The sequence below is a fragment of the Pseudophryne corroboree genome, chromosome 4 (assembly GCF_028390025.1).
Source record: "Pseudophryne corroboree isolate aPseCor3 chromosome 4, aPseCor3.hap2, whole genome shotgun sequence".
NCBI lineage: Eukaryota > Metazoa > Chordata > Amphibia > Anura > Myobatrachidae > Pseudophryne > Pseudophryne corroboree.
In genome coordinates, this window is record NC_086447.1 from 200,457,088 (window position 1) to 200,479,049 (window position 21,962).

At 51.7% G+C, this 21,962-nt stretch overlaps 1 protein-coding gene across 1 annotated transcript in view; it reads right to left on the reverse strand.

The window, feature by feature from the left end:
- The window catches only part of LOC134909180 (autoimmune regulator-like), a 154,910-nt gene extending 133,614 nt beyond the window's left edge, over positions 1–21,296 (reverse strand). The window contains exons 1-2 of the mRNA XM_063915752.1: positions 21,147–21,296; positions 7,102–7,276 (exon numbers count right to left, since the gene is read on the reverse strand). Of these exons, the coding sequence (XP_063771822.1) occupies positions 7,102–7,276; positions 21,147–21,296 (325 nt within the window). The remainder of the gene's footprint in view (positions 1–7,101; positions 7,277–21,146) is intronic.
- Positions 21,297–21,962: the final 666 nt, after the last annotated feature.

The window sequence follows — 21,962 nt, forward strand, 5'->3', positions numbered from 1 at the left end:
ATCGACCCAATATCGGTGTCCCGGATTAAGTGTAGAAATCTATGGGGCAGAAAGAAATAATCCAGTCTGGAGTAGGTGTCGTGTGGCCTAGAATAGAATGTATAGTCCTTGTCCCCTGTGTGTTGGAGCCTCCACATGTCAACCAGCTGGTGTTCATGAAGAGAGCGGTGCACTCTACGATGAGGAGCAAGTGAGGGTCTAGCAGGTGACCCAGAGATAACCACATCCGACTGGAGAGACCAGTAGAGGTCCCCGCCTACTATCCGGACACCCTGACTAGCAAAGCAATACGATTCAGAACTGTCACCAGGAAGCTAGGTTGTGATTGGTTGGGGGCATATATGTTTATAAAGGTATATATCTGATCGAACAATTTACATTTAACCAGGAGTGTTCTGCCCTCCTCTAGGGTAATGGATGTTATGTCTTGAAATGGTAGTCTTTTGGATAGCAGGATAGCGACTCCCAGGGATTTACTCTTGCTATTGTTATAAAAATAGTGTTGGTAATTGCGGTCCTTAAGAGTTGGAGCAGCCCCAGTTTTGAAGTGCATCTCCTGGAGAAACGCAACATCAGCCCTGAAGGCAAAAAGGTCTCTGAGCACTCTGGAGCGTTTCTCTGGGATATTTAAGCCCTTCACATTGGGGGAATAAATTTTATGGTCGTTGCTGTAGAATCAACCGCCATTGTCTATAGTATAGGGAGCAGTAAGGGAACCAGTGAGGAGGGCTGCAACTCCCCTGGAGCAGAAGACCACACAAAAAGGGGGGATAAAAGGATAGACAGAAGAAAAATGCAGAACCAGAAAGCAATTAAAAAAACTAACTTAATCAGAATTATGTAATACTACTTATGAAAGTAGAAATAGAACAAACTACCGCCACTCGGGAGTTCGGACGTGAGTATCACGCCGGAGACCAAGAATACTAGGGCAGTGCGGGGGTAACTGGGGATCAGTGTCGACCCCAGCCCTAATAACAAAACCAAAATAACAGTCAGAAACTAGAATAACAGTTCAACCACATAGCAGTAAGGCAACTACAAAACATATAGCTAGTGACAATATCCACCAACTTCTGAAGGCTCGGGTGAATGCCTAACAGGCCGATAACGGGTTCGTTGCTGTGGGTATCCCCCCTAAAGGGGAGGGGCACATCGCAGCAAGGAACCTCCTCGACCCAATAATAAACATTTAAACATAACAAAAACTCTCAAAAAGGATCAAGCAAAGTTCGCAAACCACCAAGGGACCTTCACTTCTTCGCCGCCTGTGAAGGTGTTCGCTGATCTCTAGGGGGTCTCAGGTTGTGGTGGACAAGATGCCAGTCGTTATCGGGGTGAGAGAGTTCCGGTGGGATAGAGCGAGTCAGGGGCTCCTGCCAGTCCGGAAGGGTGACCAAGGGCATCCCGATATTGACAAAAGGGAGACAAAACAGTCGAGTCTTTAAATGAGTGCAGCAGTCCATTATGCGAGACCTGCAGGCTGAAAGGAAAGCCCCATCTGTTCTTAATTCCCAACTTTCGGAGCTCCGCAGTAAGCGGTTGTAGGGCCCTGCGCTTTTGAAGGGTTGACCACGATAAATCTTGAGAGATCTGCATCTTATGAACATCAATCTCTATCACATCCATGTGACGAACTGTGCGGAGGATATCCTCTTTTTCTGTGTAATAATGCAGGCGACAAATTATGTCACGAGGACGGTCTGTTGGCGTCCTTCTAGGTCTCAAAGCCCGATGAGCCCTGTCAAATTCGATTATGGAAGCAGGGTACCTGCCTAGAAGCTCGTTAAAGATCTTTGTGAGAAAGTCAATAAGTCCCTGGGGTGGGATATCCTCTGAGACCCCCCGAACCCTCAAATTATTTCTCCTTACGCGATTATCCAAATGATCTAGGTGCTCTTGAAGCTGTTGGAGACTAGTCGCCTGTCTGATGACCGCTGCTCTGAGGGTGTTGTGGAAGAAGAAAAGCCTTCCAATGAAGTCAGTCGGGATCCAATGTGAGATATCTCAGACTGAACGGCGGCAATCTTCGTATGGACTGTTTCTCTGAGTCTGCCTTCCAGGTGGTCAAAGTCTTGTTTCGTCGGCAGGGCATGAAGAAGGTTAAAAATCTGTGATAGGCTGCCTGGCTCAGAGATCGTGTGCAGATCTGTTGCGTGGGCCCCAGCTGGAGAGGGAGAATCTGAGACAGGCGAAAGGCGTGGGGTAGGGGGCGTAGAAGTATCATCCATGGGGGCGGAACCCTGGGGAAGGAGATATTGTCTCATGTCGGCTGAGGGTGGGGTGTTCATAACGTGTGTAGAGGTCACCTTTCGCGATTTACTGCCTCTTCCTTGTGAGCCTCTCTTACCTCTCACCATGAGGCACTCTGGTATCACCAATGGAACGACAGTAGTTGCTATGTGATTAGAACAGCATCCCGTCAGGGCCAGTGTCTGCACATTTCCCCCAGAATAGGAATGGCTAGCCGGGCATCAGCATAGAAGTAAATTTGCAAGGAAGGGTGTAATAATTATAAGCTGCCACCGGAGGTCACCAAAGCATCAGACATGAGAAGCAGCTGGTGTATGGAGCATGATCACAAATGACAGTGCTGTACATCAGGAACACTGTAGCAAACCCCCGGGGAATCAGAGCGTGTGTGAGGTAGCGGAAGGGAGATCAACTCCCAATGGATAAGCAGCCAGGCCTGCAGACAGGGCTAAAGATGAAGGAGGGGGAACTGTGTATATGGGGGCTGCACTTACCGCCCGGCCGACCCGCCACTGCCCAGTGCCCAATGATATCTGATGCTGCAGGGGGCGGGAGGTGCCGGCCACAGTCCCACCAGTGACCGTGGCACCTCAGTACTGCCCGGCCGCGCTGCAGGGTGATCGCAAGGTCAGCGGTAAGATGGCCGACACCCGCCGTCTGTAAGGAGCTCCCCGGCCGTCACCGCCAGTGAGTCCGACAGCGTCCGGCCGGCCGCGGGATTGTGGCGCCGAGTGAGTGAGGGATCAGGGGACGGGGAGCAGAGGCCCAGCGAGCAGGGAAATCCACAGAGCAGGCAATGCAAGCACCGGCAATCGGGCGTCTCCGCCGGCCTCTGCCTGTAATCGAGGTCCCGGCTCCGGAGCAGAAGGTAGGCCGCAACCCGCAGGGAGCAGTGTAGGACTCCCCCGACTCCGTGGCGATGACTTTCCAGAGCAGGGCGGGGAGACGATAATGCAGCAGGGGGGTGCACAAAAGGAGGGTATAGCCCCACTTTATTGAGGTAGGAGGCAGGAGCTGATCACATCTACAGCCTCCACTGATGCCAGTCAAGCCACGCCCCCCAACTAACCCGATTTTGATGGGACACTCCCACCTGTGGGGATGGCTGGGAGGTTCCCTCTCACCAGCTGCTCTGCTTAGCAGCCTGCGTCTCTTCACTGGAGAGAGGGAGTGGGGCATTCCCAGGAGCTCACAGAGTGCTGGGCATGCCCCTAGTGTGACAAAAAGAAGGGGCGTAGTTCGTGGACATGGGCAGAGCGCCGTAGGCGCGTGAAAAATGTATAGGGGCGTGGCTTCACGGGGAAGGGGCGTGGCCACAAAATAATAGCAATTCATACTACGGTGCACAGTAGTCTACATTATTCAAATTACGCTGCACAGTAGCGCCACTACACCAGGTAGAGCCCCTTTTATACATTACAGCAGACAGCGTCCCCCTTTTTACACATTACAGCAGACAGTCTCCCTTTTAACACATTGCGGCAGCCAGTCCCCCTTTTTACACATTGCGGCAGACAGCGTCCCCTTTTTTACACATTACAGCAGACAGCGTCCCCGTTTTTACACATTACGGCAGACGGTGTCCCCCTTTATACACATTGCGGCAGCCAGTCCCCCTTTTTACACATTACGGCAGCCAGTCCCCCTTTTTACACATTGCGGCAGCCAGGCCCCCTTTTTACACATTGCGGCAGCTAGGCCCCCTTTTTACACATTGCGGCAGCCAGGCCCCCTTTTTACACATTGCGGCAGCCAGTCCCCCTTTTTACACATTGCGGCAGCCAGGCCCCCTTTTTACACATTGCGGCAGCCAGGCCCCCTTTTTACACATTGCGGCAGCCAGGCCCCCTTTTTACACATTGCAGCAGCCAGGCCCCCTTTTTACACATTGCGGCAGCTAGGCCCCCTTTTTACACATTGCGGCAGCCAGGCCCCCTTTTTACACATTGCGGCAGACGGTGTCCCCCTGAGAGAGAGAGAGAGAAAGAGAGAAATACTTACCATCTCCCCGCTGGCAGTCAGGCTCCTCGTTCAGGTCCCTCGGTGCAGGCAGGTGAGAAGGAGGAGGAGGGAGGGGGAGCAGGGAGCCGCAGCAGCACTATGTCATTGGTAGTAAGCGCCGCTGCAGCATCCCCCTCTCCTTCCGTATTGGCTGCCCGGCACTGCTGTGGATGCTGGGATGGAGGAACCGCATCCCAGCATCCACAGCAGCGCCGGGCAGCCAATACAGAAGGAGAGGGGGATGCTGCAGCGGCGCTTACTACCAATGAAATAGCGCTGCTGCGGCTCCCTGCTCCCCCTCCCTCCTCCTCCTTCTCCGCTGCCCGGTGCGGCTGCAGACTTCTCCCTCCACAGCGCGGCGCACGGCGCTGACTTAGAGGCGGCATGTAATGAGTCAATTTGACTCATTACATGCCGCTGGCCGTGCGCCCTCAGGGCAACTGCGCTGTGTGCCAAGCCCACTTGGCACACACGTAGTTACGGCCCTGACCGGAGACCATGGAGTCGGTCGCCGCCGGGCACCAGTTTTGAGGAGGCAACCTGACCTTCTCCATTGTCTCAGTATGCAAGTCACTACCAGTGCAGAGCGCCACTCAGAAGCAGCATTCCATGTGAACCCAGTGGTGGTGTAGGCGGAGTTTTGCCAGAGGTGACAATCGGTGCTTCCGCCTCCTCACAGTCCCGCTTCCCGACACCCACCTGAACACCTCTCATCTCTACCCACCTCCGCTGTCCATCTCCCGCCTGTCTCCTGCCCGTGATGAGCAGTGTGCGGGGAGCATACAGTATGTGATCTTTCTGGCAGAGGGCATTGACGGGGCGTGCAGACTGGAGGAAACACATCCAGCTCAGGACAGGTAGGCAACAAAAGAACATAAAAGTTTCTTAGCATGTGTGTGTTCATATGGCTATGTATATATGTGGCTGTGTGTGTGCGCGCACATGTGTGGCTCTGTATATATGGCTGTGTGTATATATGTGACTGCGTATGTGCGGATTTGTATATGTGGCTGTGTGCAGGGCTGCCAAGAGAAATCCTGGGCCCGGTACAACAACTTCCTGGAGCCCCCTGGCCCCACTGGAGGGTGTGTGACCACAACATGCTGAGGGCATGGCCATTCCTCTTTGGGAGCGTGTCTAGCACATCATAGGAGCATGGCATGCCTCCCAGCCAGGGCAGTAGAGAGCCTGACTGAGCCCGGGTACTTTTAAGGGGGGCATGGTCTAATCAAAGGAGGCATGGACCTCTATCAGACCTGGGCCCAGGTAATTTGTACCCTCTCCCCCCTCTCTCGACGCTACTGGCTGTGTGTGTGCATATGGCTGTGGGTATGTGAGACTTTACATATGTGTGGCTGTGCATCTGCATATGCGGCTGTATTTAATATGGATCCAGCTTGTGAACCCACACCGGGTGGTCTTCAGGTTGCCGAATGTCGGGATCCCGGCGCACAGTATACCGGCGCCGGAATCCCGACACCCGGCATACCGACAGATATTCTCTCTCGTGGGGGTCCACGACCCCCCTGGAGGGAGAATAAATAGCGTAGCGCGCCACCGTGCCCACAGCGTGGCGAGCGCAGCGTGCCCGCAAGGGGCTCATTTGCACTCGCCACGCTGTCAGTATGCCGGCGGTCGGGCTCCCGGCGCAGGTATGCTGGTCGCCGGGAGCCGGCCGCCGGCATACCATACTACACCCCCTACACCCACTGTATAGTACTGTCCACTATTAAATCCACACCGTGCAAAACATTATTAGGGGATATTTATCATATTTATCAAAACTGGCGCACAGGTTTAAGTAGAGTTGCCCTTAACAACAATGGAGAAAATGGGGCTAATTCAGACCTGATCGCTGTTGTGCAGCGGCTGATTATCAAATTACTGCGCATGCGTACGGATCATAATGCGGAGACGCAACGCCAAACAACTAAAAAAAAATCCTGCTTCCTTTTTAATCACTAGGCAAACACATGCTGATTGACAGGAAGCGGGCGTTTGTGGGTGGTAACTGGCCGTTTTCTGGGAGTGTCAAGAAAAACGCAGGCATTCCCAAGCGTTTTCAGGGAGGGTGTGTGATGTCCACTCCGGCCCTGATCATCCTGTTTGTATCGCACTGTAGGAGTAAGTCCTGGGCTATGCACAGACTGGAAAAATCATTCGATGGTGAGTGAGTTGCGAACAAATTTTCAGATGTCCGCTGTCTGGCGAAGTTTTCGCATTGCGTACGCATGCATTCACACACTTGCATGGGGCGGGTTTTCACACTACGGGCAGTGGCTATCTGATCGCAGACCGCTGCAAAAACACAGAGGAGCGATCAGGTCTGAATTAAGCCTCGTGTTAGTATGGGTAACCAGTAGCCTTTAAAAAAACTACTAGAGCTACAGCCGGACCAATACCTTTTTCTAATAATTTATTACACAGCACTGGCTATGGCACCTCTGCACCTCACAATAGACCCTTAATCATTTTCTGCTCCAGGCCCATGTGACCCTTAATTTGGCCTTGGCTGCTGGGGTGTTGGTGGTGAAAGTAAGCGAGGGGGCATCATCATTTATTTTGCCTCCGGGCGTCTGGTATGAACTTACGCCACTTATACAGTAGGACCACTTTCGGAAATTTTTTCAGAGCCACTTTAAATTCCCAATGTTCAAGATTTGTATGTTCCTCTGATGAAATATTTTTTATTGCCACAATACATGTCTATAAGGAATGTTACATTTCAGGACTATATGGCAAAACGTTAATAACTCTGCCCCTTATAGTTCAAAGAAAATATAGGAATTGTTTTATTCTGGGAAAAGTTTTATAATTCTCTACCTAATGAATTCTGGGTATATTTACCAATCTGAAGAGCTTTGTGAATTCCTGATAGCCGAGGGTAGCTCTTTAAAATATAGTCTGTGGATAAGAGGGACCAAAAGCCACGGACACAGTGAATGTCACAACTGAGAAGCCAGGTAAGAAGAGCGTGGGAGGCTTTCTGAGCTCCAATTCCTTCCCCGGCACGCTGTGTCTCCTATGGGACAAATGATAGGTATTATTTCTAGTCAGAAGCTTGAGGTAATGGCAAAGGGTACATAATTAGTAAACATGGGCAAAGTTGTGACATAACTGAATTTGCGGCAGCACAGGTATTGTTACACAGGTGCGAACTTTGAGTTCTAATGTCTCCTAGTACGTTTTTGCTTTGCAACTCTGCAATGTATTTATACATTTGATAAACATCTTAGTGATATTTGGTGGACCCCTTTCTTTGAAAGTAAAGCATTCATAACCTAGAACCAGAAATAACGACACTGAGACTTGAATTTTGGCAGAAAATTGCTAGCTATTTATTTGTCCCTATCCATTAGGAAACCTGTAATAAAGAAATAAATTTAATATGCCGCTCCAGCTGGCATATGGTGGCGGCCCAAAAGAACGGCTCAATTAATCTGAATTAACCTTAAATAACTAACCCTATAAATTTACTAAAACTTACCATAAACCGGTAATAGGTGACAACTCAACCCCCACAGTGACTACCCACCGCTCCTGGGTGCCCTGCCGCTGCCTTCCCGGACGGGTGGTCAAGCGGCCATAAGTCGATGGAGGTGAGTGCACCTAAACCACAACAAACTGTAAAAACACTACATTTTTCCCTACAATACAAAACTGCCGTTCTTTTCCGCCAATAAATAGCCAACGAAAACAGCCAACAACTTAACGCCAAAGCACCACGTGCCAAAAATTCTTACTACCAGGGCGGGAGGGTGGGAAAGCAAATCACCAAGAGACTTAAGATGGCCTCACCTTCCCTATATATAGCAAACCCTCCCCTTAAAGAAGGCTGTACTTTCCTCACAGCTAGGTCCACCCCTCCCCAGATGTTTAACTCTTTCCTCTCCTATACAGTCAATACTCTCTCCTAAACATCTTAGTGATATTTGGTGGACCCCTTTCTTTGAAAGTAAAGCATTCATAACCTAGAACCAGAAATAACGACACTGAGACTTGAATTTTGGCAGAAAATTGCTAGCTATTTATTTGTCCCTATCCATTAGGAAACCTGTAATAAATAAATAAATTTAATATGCCGCTCCAGCTGGCATATGGTGGCGGCCCAAAAGAACGGCTCAATTAATCTGAATTAACCTTAAATAACTAACCCTATAAATTTACTAAAACTTACCATAAACCGGTAATAGGTGACAACTCAACCCCCACAGTGACTAAGGACATCCTTGGATCTGCGGTGGGCCATGATACAGGATCTTGCCAGATCCTGTATCATGGCCCACCGCAGATCCAAGGATGTCCTCTTCCCCAGGTCGTTGCCACCCAGATGGACAACCAAAACCCTAGGGACTCCATGCTTGCTGGCCTGACTCACTAACCTACTCCTCAGCTCACCCCACATCATTCCTCGCCAGCCAAGCCATCTGACACCCTGTACTCCAAGCAATGCCTGAGACCCTTCCGAGGCCACAAACCTGGCCGCCCAGTAAATGTAAGAGTGGCCCACCACCCAAATGGTCAAATAGTCTTCGAACCATCCTGAAGGGAAAAAGAGGGGTAGAATTGATTACTAAGAGGCTTATTAATTGTTTATACTGAAGGATCTGCCAAAAAAGAAAACTTTAGATCTCGCTATTGTAGCAGTCACGGCCTAGCCGACTGCACCATGCTTCGTTGCCAATTTAAAACGCAATTAAAGACACAAAGGGGAAAATCAAATAAAACAAATGAAATAAAAAAGGGGGGGGGGAGGGGAGGGGGGGGTATAAAAATGGGAAACACATGTAGTAACTCAGCTGGAGGTGAAACGTAAAGACCTGCTGAGGGACTCTGATTAGACCAAATTATCCGAATTATAGATTAGAATTCAGTCCGTCAAGTCAGGCAAAAAATCGCAAATAACTCCAGACCCCCGCTGCCGACTCATGCCAGCAACGGCGAGTAGCTAATCCCTGAGTAGGATAAAAAAAGGGGGGAACACCAACCAACGCACAACACCATAAAATCACAGAACTGGAACAACATAATACATTGCAATTCAAACAAAGCACCAAGCGCCAACCGACCTCTCATGTGACGGGGCGAATATATCGTCTGTAACTTGACGACTTCCATCGCCACACCGCCTGGATTTCAGTTCTGGAGCAACCCGCCGCAGCAGCCGACGTCGCTGCGCCTATGCGAAAGGAATGGGTACCGAAAGCAGTGGGTGGGAGGCCCAAGCCCGACAAACAACGACTCAGCATCCAACGAAACTGGTATTTCGTGACTGGCAGCCCATCATAATGCAACAGCCAAGACCCCTCCTTAACGGGTCGCACCACCACATATTGCCTTGCCAGACCCACTGGGCAAACGCTCTCTTCTAGCGCTGGAACCATTGTAACCCAGCGCCCTCTCCCCACTTGATCCGTCTTGGAGCGTCGCAACCTGCACAGCAAGGACCTCTCACCCACTACCACGTCTCCGACCAGCATGCGTGAATCTGCTCTCTTGGAAGGCGCTACCAACTCAGAAACTCGAAAGGCCCCGTGGTAAGCCATTGAGAACACCAAACTGAACAAAAGCGTCTCAAACCTGGACGACGCGACTCGCCCTACCGCCTCGATGACGGCCGGCAACAAAGCCGCATCGATGGGCCGCCTCCTATCCGGTGGCGACGGCGCAACTCGCGCCCACCCTTTCATTGCCTTCCGCAGAACCTCGCTTTTCGTTACGTCAGGGACGCCTCGCAGCTTGCAGAAAAATGAGATGCCTGCCAAATACCGCGATACCACTGCTCGTGACCTACCGGAGACGTAAAGCTGCCACATAAAAGAAAGCATCAGCCGATGCCTGCTCTTACCTTGATGCTGACGCCCCTGGACAAACTCCTCCCATTCACTCCAAGCTTGTCCGTAAGCCTTGAGCGTGGCCGGCGCGATTGACCGCAACGCTAGACCCTCCAGTCCGGCCCGATCACCTGCCAAACATAACCAGGACAGTGAAAACCTTGCTCTTCGGCCTCAGGTGCCAAATCCCAAAATCTCTCCCACTGTCCACGCGACAACGCGTCTGCGATTCCGTTTTCCAAACCGGGCACGTGTTGCGCCCGGAACCATAGGTTCCTACGCAAGCATGTCAAAAGCAATTGTCCGAGCACCCGCAGCACCACTAGCGATTTCGCCCTCTGGTTATTAATCGCATGCACCACGCCCAGATTATCGCACCTGAACACTATGCTGCGGTTAGCCAACCGATCGCCCCAAACTTCCAAAGCTACCATAATGGGAAAAAGCTCCAGCAGCACCAGATCTCTTGTAAGACCCTCGCTATGCCAGTTTCCCGGCCAAGCTGCCGCACACCACGATCCCTCCAAAAAACAACCGAATCCGGAGGCACCTGCAGCATCGGTAAAAAGCTGCAAACTCTCGCTGTCAACGGCTGGCGCTTGCCATATGCTCACCCCGTTGAAATCCTCCAGGAACGAAGCCCAGACGGCCAAATCCCTTTTTAATTCAGAGGACAATCGAACGAAATGATGCGGCCTGGCACACCCCGCCGTTGCCCTTTCGAGCTTCCGGCAGAAAACCCTGCCCATCGGTATTACCCGACAAGCAAAGTTCAGCATGCCCAGCAAGGACTGCGCCTGCCGCAGCGTGACTTTACGCGAGCCGTTGAAACGGCAAATAGTTTCGCGGAGCTTTAACACTTTGTCCTGGGGCAGGCGACACTCTCCCGCCACGGTGTCGATTTCAATCCCCAAAAATGATAGGCAGGAGTCCGGACCCTCCGTTTTGTCCCTGGCTACCGGGACACCGAAGTGGTAAAAAAGAGCCCGCGTGCTAAACAGCAAGTCGCCGCACCTTGTGTCATTAGCCGGACCCGCACACAGGAAATCATCGAGGTAATGTGCAACCCCGTGACCGCCTGACGCTGACTCCACGCACCAATGAAGAAAAGTGCTAAAGCGCTCGAAAAACGAGCATGAAACGGAACATCCCATCGGCAGACATTTGTCGATGAAATACTCCGCCCCAATCCGGAAACCCATAAAACGGAATGAGTCCGGATGCAATGGCAGTAATCTAAAAGCTGACTCAACATCAATCTTAGCCATGAGGGCCCCGCTCCCGTAGCCGCGGACCATCTCCAGCGCCTCGTCAAATGACTGATACACCACCGAGCAATAAGCCGGTGGTATTGCGTCGTTGACCGATGCCCCTGGCGGGTAAGAAAGATGCTGAATGAGCCGAAAAGCGCCTGGAGTCTTCTTTGGTACCACCCCGACCGGGAAGATGACCAAGTCATCCACCGGTGGTGACTTAAACGGCCCCTCCATCCTGCCCAACCTGACCTCCTTATCCACTTTCTCCCGTAACACCGTCGGCAAGGCTCGGGCAGACTGAAGGTTCCTGTGCGCGCGCACGGACACTTCGCTTGCAACAGGCAAGCGAAAACCGAACTTAAAACCGTCTAACAAAAATTTTGCATCCCTTTTATTAGGATACAGACCCAACCATTTACCCATCGTTTCCAACTTAACTGGCGTTGGTGCTCTGCTGAGCGGTCCCGCTCGCGGCCTGCTTAGGGTACGGTTGTTTCCCCCGATTTCCCTGTCGTCCCCCTTTGAAACAAGAGGAGGCTGGGTGGGTTCCACCACACTGCTGGCAAGAGTGACGAAAACGACACTGTTTGCCAAATGAACATGTTCCGCTGTTAAAAGCGAAGCATTTCCCTCGAGGGGCAGACCGCCCGCCCATGCGAACGGCCAATCCGCCCGACTTGGCAAATCCCCCGTCCGCACCCGTTCCCTGCGCTGATGACCCCCCGCGACGCCCACCTGCTCCCTGTTTCTGGGTTTCCTCCTCCCGCTGGGATGCCCGGGTCACTTTGAGCCAGACCTCCACGTCCTTGAACCCAAAATCCATGACCCGTAGCCCGTCCTGCTTCTCCCGAAACTCTTGGTCATATCGCCGCCATTCCGAGCCCGAGGATGTGCGCTGCATGTCGTGCACGAGATGAAGGTACCGGATGATATTCATGTGCTCTTCCGGCCTGTCCTCCAAATAGCAAGCCGCAAACACCCAGAAACCGGCCAGCCAGTTATCAAAAGACCGGAAGGCTTCTGCCCCCATGCCCTTCGTAGCGGCCGCCGTTTTGTAATCCTTCTTCATGGCCTTAGTCAAGCCGAATAAGTCCACAAAGTCACCCCTACGTATCTTCTTGCGGCAGCTGTCTCGCAGCCCCCGCATAACTGCGGTGTACTCGCAGCGTACTACCCCCGGCAGATCGCGCCGCTTCTTTGCCCTACGCTCCTCCTCACTAACTCGCTTGCGCCTCTTCTGCTGTTTTGCTGCCCTTTTGGCCAATTTTTCGGCCTCCTTCCTTGCCCTAGCAGTACTATCAGCGTCGGACGCTTGCGACGCCAAAGAAGAGGAGGAGGAGGAGGACGAAGAGCTACGCGAACTCGAGCTCGCGGTGGAAATTGATATAGACTGTATCAACTCACCGGATGCCATCGACCTCTCCGACCCGGATTCTTCGTTTTCTTCAGTCCAATCATCGTCCACCACGAAATCTGCCAAATCCCTTACACCTCGGCCCTCTGTGGAAGACAAAACAGAAGAGGGCCCGGCCCGCGCTTGCGGCGCAAGCCGGGCACCCCGTGTGGAATGCGCAGTGACCGTGCGCCCCTGCTGCTCCCGGTCTGACCCTAGCTCCAGCTCCGCCGCGGCGGCCCCTAGCTCTCGGCAGGCTCGTGCTACTCGCTGCGCCGCTGAAGCCCTTCGGTTGCCAGTCCCCCTGCGTCCCGCAGACTGGCCGAAATCCGCCATCGCCCTAGGGGAGGCCACTGCAGCTAACGGCCCCAGAGCCTCCACCACCGTGGCCAGCGCCGACGCTATGGCCCCAGGAGGATCCCGTGCGGCGCGACCCCCGGAAGCGCCGCCCGAAGGACGACCGGTCCTAGGTTGGGCGCGAGCCCGCGCCCACCGACCGCCCGATGCGCCCCGGGGACCCTGCCCCTGATGCTCTAACCCGAAGGCAAGTGCCCCCCGGCCGGCCCAACTGCTCTCAAATTCCGATCCTTCGCCTTCCCTCTCCAGGGAAGCAGAAGAATCCCCTGGTCCTGGGGAGGACCCGCTGTCGTGCGCAGCGGCCCGTGCCGCGGCCCTGCGGCCGCTGACCCATTCCCTGTCTCCTCTCCTGCCGCGGGACCCGCTGCGTCCCGCGGTAGTCACAGGGACCTGCTGCCCCCCCGCGCGTGCTCCCCCGCGTGTCACCTGACCCACGGAGTGCGCACCCGCATGCTGCTCCCGGCCACCCCTTGTAGCTCCTGCTGTGCCCCCTTCTCCTATTGCTCTCTCCATGCGCCCAGCGCTGCCTACCCGAGGCATATGCTGCACCCCCCTAATGCGTTCACTCCCCCTGCCGGATTCCGGCATCCGGGGAGAAGAAGCGGGTGGCCTGTGTGAAGGTGGCGCCGCTGCGCGCGCACGTGTGCGGCCAGCGGCGTCCGGAGCGAGCGTGGGCGTGCGCGCACCTCGAGCGCGCGTCCCACGTCCTCCCGCCAACGGCCTCCCGCACTGTTCCTCCTCTTCGGCCGCCGCGCGAGGTTCCTGCATAGGCCCCGCGCGGCGACCGCCAGCTCCCTCACCCGTCCTCTCCCCCCGCCCGGCACGAACATTCGGCCGTGGCGAGGAAGGAGAGCTAGTGTCTGCCACTCCCGGGCGCCCGCCGCGGCGCGCCCGCGCGCGCCCGCGGGCGCCCGACATGATCGCGGGCTCGGCGGCTCCCGGAGGGGACGGCCGCCGCCCGCCGGTCCTCGAGCGGCCCGAAGGGACCCCCGGTCCCCCACGCCGCCCTCGTCCGGCCGGAGTGCCCAACCCGGCACCCGGCGGCGAGCCCGCCCGGGCCCCGTCCGCGCTGCCTGCGGCCGCGTTTGGGGAGGCTCTAGGGGACGGAGCCCCGTCCCTCATGCCGCCCACTGCCGCCTCCGGGCCCGCTCGGCCGTCCGACCCACGGTACCGAGCCGGGGCCCTTAGCACGCGCTGGGGGCGACCAGACATGTCAGCAGACAAACAATACCAGGAGGGGAGAGGGAGTATTACAATAGTAAGGGGTTACTCTGAAGAGGAGAATCACCAAAGTGAGGGTCACTTTATGCACTATTCGCACAGCAAGAGTCTCCCAAGAAAACAAAATTTGCTTGCACTGCAGCACTCACCTAAAGCAAATCACCAAGAGACTTAAGATGGCCTCACCTTCCCTATATATAGCAAACCCTCCCCCTAAAGAAGGCTGTACTTTCCTCACAGCTAGGTCCACCCCTCCCCAGATGTTTAACTCTTTCCTCTCCTATACAGTCAATACTCTCTCCATATAATTAGACCTCGGAAAACAACAAACACCAAATTCCACTACCAAATGCAGAAAGAGGAGATAACTTAGCCAGTGGAACCGAAAGGAGGAGGGGTTACTCTTTACTCAAGCCTGGGCCCGGCCCCCTCCCCTTCCCCGATCTAGGCAGCAGCACTTGGGGTGGGAGAGAGAGGATTGACTGCTTCTGCAGCACCCTATATCCCCAGCCCAGCACACTGTGGACTGCTACTGTGTGCTGCACTGAGGAGAGAGGCAGCTGCAGTAACAGTCAGTCCTCTCTCTCCCTGCGCCCTTACCCATTGGTCCCCACACTGGCAGCTCCCTGCGTGGTGCACGTGGCCACTCCATGGCCACACAAATGCCGGAGACTGCTGCACCAGGCAAAGGAGGGCAAAGGAGGGGGCCCACCCGGTGGTGCACACGAGCCCCCTCCTCTATTGAAACACCCCTGGACACTACTATGGGGCATTACATTAACTAAGGCACTACTATGGTTCAGAAAATAAACTGCTGCAGAGAGGTGTCTCTCTAGAAGCATTGGTATAGGCGCCCCTTCAAAATATTACTGGGGGGGAATCATAAAGATCTGCCTATGCCCCTGGCCCTAAGCATAAGAAAAGTGAGAACTACTTTTATTATATTGAATTACCAGAGCTGTACTCAGCAGTTTATCAGTACTAAATAAATTGTACATTTCTGTGGACAAATCTATAAATACTGGCACTGTCCCTGTTATATAGGGACACCACAACATCTGCTAATCACACAGAAGTATGTATAATTAATAGAGATGTACGCCGGACCATTTTTGCTGGATTTGGATTTGGCTCTGATTTGTCATCCACTTTTGGATTTGCAGATGCCAAACTGCTGTGACTGGTTTTGGATTTGGATTTTTATTTTTTTAAATTGACGAAAAAAACTAAAATCACCTAATTTGGGACTTTTTTTGATCCTAGAGTATTATTAACTTTAATAACTTTGATTTCCAGTAATTTCCAGTCAATTTTGACCACCTCAGAGCACACAATATTGGCCCTCATTCCGAGTTGATCGGTCGCAAGTCGAATTTAGCAGAGTTACACACGCTAAGCCGCCGCCTACTGGGAGTGAATCTTAGCTTCTTAAAATTGCGACCGATGTATTCGCAATAATGCGATTACTAACTACTTAGCAGTTTCAGAGTAGCTCCAGACTTACTCTGCCTGTGCGATCATTTCAGTGCTTGTCGTTCCTGGTTGACGTCACAAACACACCCAGCGTTCGCCCAGGCACTCCCACCGTTTCTCCGGCCACTCCTGCGTTTTTTCCGGAAACGGTAGCGTTTTCAGCCACACGCCCCTGAAACGCCGTGTTTCCGCCCAGTAACACCCATTTCGTGTCAATCACATTACGATCGCCGGAGCGAAGAAAAAGCCGTGAGTAAAAATACTTTCTTCATAGTAAAGTTACTTGGCGCAGTCGCAGTGCGAACATTGCGCATGCGTACTAAGCGGATTTTCACTGCGATGCGATGAAAAATACCGAGCGAACAACTCGGAATGAGGGCCATTGTTTTTAAGACTATTGGCCAAAGTCTGCAGCAAGCTAGCTGGTTACTAAGTAACAGAGCAGTGGCTCAAACACACGGCAGTTTATAGCACATCTAGTAAACATTGCCTGCCACACACTGTGTGGATCACAGGGCTTATAGATGCATGTGAAAAAAATGCGTTTGAGTAAAGCGCACCAACCAACCGGTACAAAATATATATATATATATATATATATATATATATATATATATATTTCTACTTTTAAACCTGCAGCCCTGTTCCAACTGCAAGGATCACAGGCCTTATAAGTGCACCAACCAAACCTGCAACTCGGTTCCAACTGTGTGAATCGCAGGGCTTATAAGCACACCAACCAACCAGTACAAAAACAAGTGATATATGTATTATTTTTCTATTTTTAAATCAGCAGCTCGGTTCCAACCGTGTGGATCACAGGGCTTATAAGCACACTGCAGCATGCCACCTATACACAGTCACTATACAGCACAGCCACTTGTGAGACTCTGGAGTCTGGACACAGCATAGCCAGTATAGCACAGCACACAGCAGCATGCCACCTATACACAGTTACTCACCATACTGCACAGCCACTTGTGAGTCTGGATACAGAACAGCCAGTACAGTATAACAGAGTATAGTGCAGCATGCATCAGCATGCAGTGTACCCCCTAACACAGTCACTATTCAGCACAGCCACAGCCCACTATACAGTACAGCCACTACAGCAGAGTATAACGCAGCAAACGCCAGCATGCGTTTCAGTGAAATGGCGCCGAGTCCTGGCCGCGGCACCTTATATAGAATCCAAAACCTGTGAGAATCTGACGCTGGGAAGATTACGTTTGGCCTCGAATGGGAATCCGAGTCTGGCAGGAACACCATAGTCTCGGCTCTGGGTGGACTCGGATCCCAATGTCCGGAGCAGCTCGGATTCCTCAGAATCGTAACTGCTCATTTCTACTAATTAATGCTAATCACTAGACAACAACCAGATAACACAATTACTTCTTCTGAGAGGATGCACAGATGCAGAGATTATTATTTATTTATGTATAGCAATAACACTCCTACATTTTTGCCACCACTCCCACAAAACACCATGTTGCCTCCCCTAAACGCTCACTTCCTGTAAATCAATGTGCCATCGCATTGCTTTAAAATTGTGAACACTCTGTGATCACAATGTGGCTGTGATGCATGCACATTGCATATGCAGTGCATGCGCGGTCTTTCGATAATCGGCCAAATTACAAAATCTCTAAATTGCAGTCCATGCTGAATTAGGCCCTAAGGACTCTATTCAGGTTGGTTTGCAGATTCTGCTAAAAACTACCCCATGCGGCAGGCGTGCCGCCGGCATTTTTCCTTTGGAGCGACTATGTGTGACGTCAGGCAGCCCCCCGATCACAGCGTCAAACGTCACCGGCCATGAACGCCTCTGCCTCTCAATCAGGCAGTGGCGTTCGCAGCCAATGCAATTCAAACACATTGGGCGCGCGTGCACGCGCAGGACGAGACCTGCATGTGCGCATTGGCAACTAATAAGGCAAATTGCGGTCGTATCACAATAGCGATGCAATCTGAATAAGGCCCTAAATACGCTGTTTATTTCCATGTATATTGTTGTTCATTTAAACACTGTGGTACATGCTTCCGCATAGAGTTAGCCCTAGGCATAGGTAAACTAGGCAAATGCTTAGGGCATTTGGAAAGTGAGGGGCACAAGCAGCTTATGCTGATTAAAAAGATATGCGGCATGTCTACATTCTGTGAGTGACTGCGGCTGTATCTGCAAACGAAATGCTATGTTACATTGTAGTCCTGCAAATCACTGTAACATAGCATTTTGTATGCAAATACAGGGTTACGGTTATGTGTGTCATGTGTAGAAATGCATTAATAATGTGCGGCACACATATAAGGGGCACTATGTGTGTCATTATGTCTATAAGGGCATTAATAATGTGCGGCATATGTGTAAGGGACATTAGGGGTAATTCAGAGTTGATCGCAGCAGCAAATTTGTTAGCAGTTGGGCAAAACCATGTTGCACTGTAGGTGGGGCAGATATAACGTGCAGAGAGAGTTAGATTTGGGTGGGTTATTTTGTTTCTGTGCAGGGTAAATACTGGCTGCTTTATTTTTACACTGCAATTTAGATTTCAGTTTGAACACACCCCACCCAAATCTAACTCTCTCTACACATGTTATATCTGCCCCCTCCTGCAATGCACATGGGGGGTCATTCCGAGTTGTTCGCTCGTTATTTTTTTTTCGCAACGGAGCGATTAGTCGCGAGTGCGACTGCGCCAAGTAAATTTGCTATGCAGTTAGGAATTTTACTCACGGTTTTTTCTTCGTTCTGGTGATCGTAATGTGATTGACAGGAAGTGGGTGTTTCTGGGCGGAAACAGGCCGTTTTATGGGTGTGTGCGAAAAAACGCTACCGTTTCTGGGAAAAATGCGGGAGTGGCTGAAGAAACGGAGGAGTGTCTTGGCGAACGCTGGGTGTGTTTGTGACGTCAAACCAGGAACGACAAGCACTGAACTGATCGCAGATGCCGAGTAAGTCTGGAGCTACTCAGAAACTGCTAAGAGGTGTGTGGTCGCAATTTTGAGAATCTTTCGTTCGCAATTTTGATAAGCTAAGATTCACTCCCAGTAGGCGGCGGCTTAGCGTGTGTAAAGCTGCTAAAAGCAGCTTGCGAGCGAACAACTCGGAATGAGGGCCATGGTTTTGCCCAACTGCTAACAAATTTGCTGCTGCGATCAGATCTGAATTAGGCCCCTTATGTGTATAAGGGCATCAATAAATGTTGCTATAATGTGTAAGGCCCATTGGGCAGGATGTACTAATGTACATCGCCGCCTATCGCCGCCCTGCGCCATGATGCTGATCGCATATGTACTTACATATGTGATCAGCATTGCGGAGGACAGCTCTTCCGATAACAGCTGTCCTCCGCGATGTGCAGCGGTAGCCTGACTTCCGGGATTCGGCCCCGGGAGTCAGTCTGCGCATGTGCAGGGCGACGGGGGCGGCCGCAAGGCATACTGGGAGGGATCCGATTGGATCCCTCACACTGCACTGTGGAGAGAAGCCCATAGGCTTCTATGGGGTATCGCCAGCAAAAGCTGGTGAACCCTGCAGTGGCGCTCACCTGCCGGCCGGGGGATAGTACATCAGGAAAATGCGGTAAACGGGGTTTACTGCATTTTCTGCTTAGTACATCCCGCCCATTATGTTTATAAGGACTGTGTGGTAATATGTGTGTAAAGGCATTATGTGTATAAGGTGCTCTACTGTGTGGCATAACATATAGAAAGGGAACTACTGTGTGGTAGTGAATTCAGTGTGATGTAACGTGAATAAGGGGCACTAGTGTGAGGAGTAACGTATATAAAGTAAAGTGGTACTACTGTGTGATGTAACGTGAATAAGGGACACTATCGCATGCTAAAATGTGAATAAAGTTGCACTACTGTGTGGCATAATTTGAATTTTGGGTACTATTGTGTTTCCATACCCCTTCCTAGCAAGAACACATTCCTTTTTGGGCTGTGCGCCCAATGTGTGCACTGTTCCTATTTTAAATATAGAGGTAGGAGCACTAAAATCAGGACTGCTATGGGTGAGGGGTGATGGTGCTGGGAAAGGGGTGCAGGGTCAAAGGCAGAACTAGCGGGGCTAGGGGGCACTAGTCAAAATCTTAGCTAAGGCATCATATTGGTTAGGGCCGGCTCTGCTTCCGCTGGTAAAGTTAATTTATGTCTGCTGATTCCAGTTAAAATTGTATCATACTTACCTACTTTTAAATTGTCCTCTCCGGAAGAAGACCGAGGAGGGACAAACAGGTGGGCTGTGATGGGGGCGGAGCTGAAGCACTCGCATCATTAGGCCCCACCCACTAGCAGCAAAGTGCCGTGAATCACGCATATTTAAATAGAGGATGGGGCCTAAATGCTGCTATTAAAATAGAAGTGCATCACTAGGCCCCACCTGTTACTAGTGGAGATGAGCGGGTTCGGTTCTTCGAGAACCGACCCCCCCTGATTTCCACGTGGCTTACAAGGGTCCGAGGCAGGCTCGGTTGTTCCCGCCTGACTCGGAAAACCGAGGGCTAAGCAGAGCAGCGAGTGCAGGAGACTCCCAACTGCCCCCCCACCGCGGGACACTGTGGCCCGCGGGTGGGACAGCGGGACAGTCCCAAAAAAACTGGACTGTCCCGCGAAAATTGGGACAGTTGGGAGGTATGTCACAATCAGCTCAAAATGTTTTCAAAAAATGCAATAAATCAGATAATGGAAGGCACAGTGCGCAAGAGATGGCATCAGATACAGATAATGGAAGGCACAGTGCGCAAGAGATGGCATCAGATACAGATAATGGAAGGCACAGTGCGCAAGAGATGGCATCAGATACAGATAATTGAAGGCACAGTGCGCAAGAGATGGCATCAGATACAGATAATGGAAGGCACAGTGCGCAAGAGATGGCATCAGATACAGATAATGGAAGGCACAGTGCGCAAGAGATGGCATCAGATACAGATAATGGAAGGCACAGTGCGCAAGAGATGGCATCAGATACAGATGATGGAAGGCACAGTGCGCAAGAGATGGCATCAGATACAGATAATGGAAGGCACAGTGCGCAAGAGATGGCATCAGATACAGATAATGGAAGGCACAGTGCGCAAGAGATGGCATCAGATACAGATAATGGAAGGCACAGTGCGCAAGAGATGGCATCAGATACAGACAATGGAAGGCACAGTGCGCAAGAGATGGCATCAGATACAGATAATGGAAGGCACAGTGCGCAAGAGATGGCATCAGATACAGATAATGGAAGGCACAGTGCGCAAGAGATGGCATCAGATACAGATAATAAAGTGTGTGAAATACTGTACTGTAGATGCAACATATTGTATGATTTTCTAGGTGACCCTTGCAGAACAGTGCACCTACCTGGAACCTGTCTTCGGGTACAAGGTCTCTGTCTATCATGCTGTGCAGCAGAGGGAAAAGGTCGGTGACAGCTACAGCAATTTCGGTGCGATGCCATTTGAGAAGAGCTCTCAGATCAGTCCCATCAGGAGAGGATTTCTGCTCAGACATCCTGCAGAAACAACAACAGAAAATGATGTATGCTAAACAATTATCTGGCCGTCACAATGGTCTTCATTGTCCCCTCTCTTACTGGGTATGCACCTAAACAGTGCCAAATAAACAACTGGGCAAGTGGGGAGGTCACCCAGGGGCCCCCAAACACTAGAGGCCCCCACACATAGCTACATCACCAGAGTGGGACATTGTGGCATACTGTATGCGAACAGGATTATCTGTATCATGGGTAATGTGAATTAGGTGTGTGCTGGGATTATTTCCAGATTATTCTGTTGAGAACATACCCAGCATATCATATTGACAATTTTTTAGTGGTATGGGCTCCCACAAGCTTGTTGCCCTGAGGCCCCCACAAACCTTAATCTGGCCCTGCACCTAAAACATATTGGAATATATGCAATCAGCACCTATTGCTCCCATCTATGGAATATAGGTAAATTCTGTGGATCTACAGTGTTTTAGAGAACTATGGTCCTGATTTAGAGATGTACGCAATGCCGATATATTTACACAGGTGAAAAATTATTGGCCGACTGCTCATGTGTTGCAGACGCACTCAGGGCCGGTTCCGGGGCTTCTGGCGCCCCGGGCGGCATAAGGGGGCGTAGCTTCGTACAGGGGGCGTGGTCATTTACACCCCCTGTACAGACTGAAATG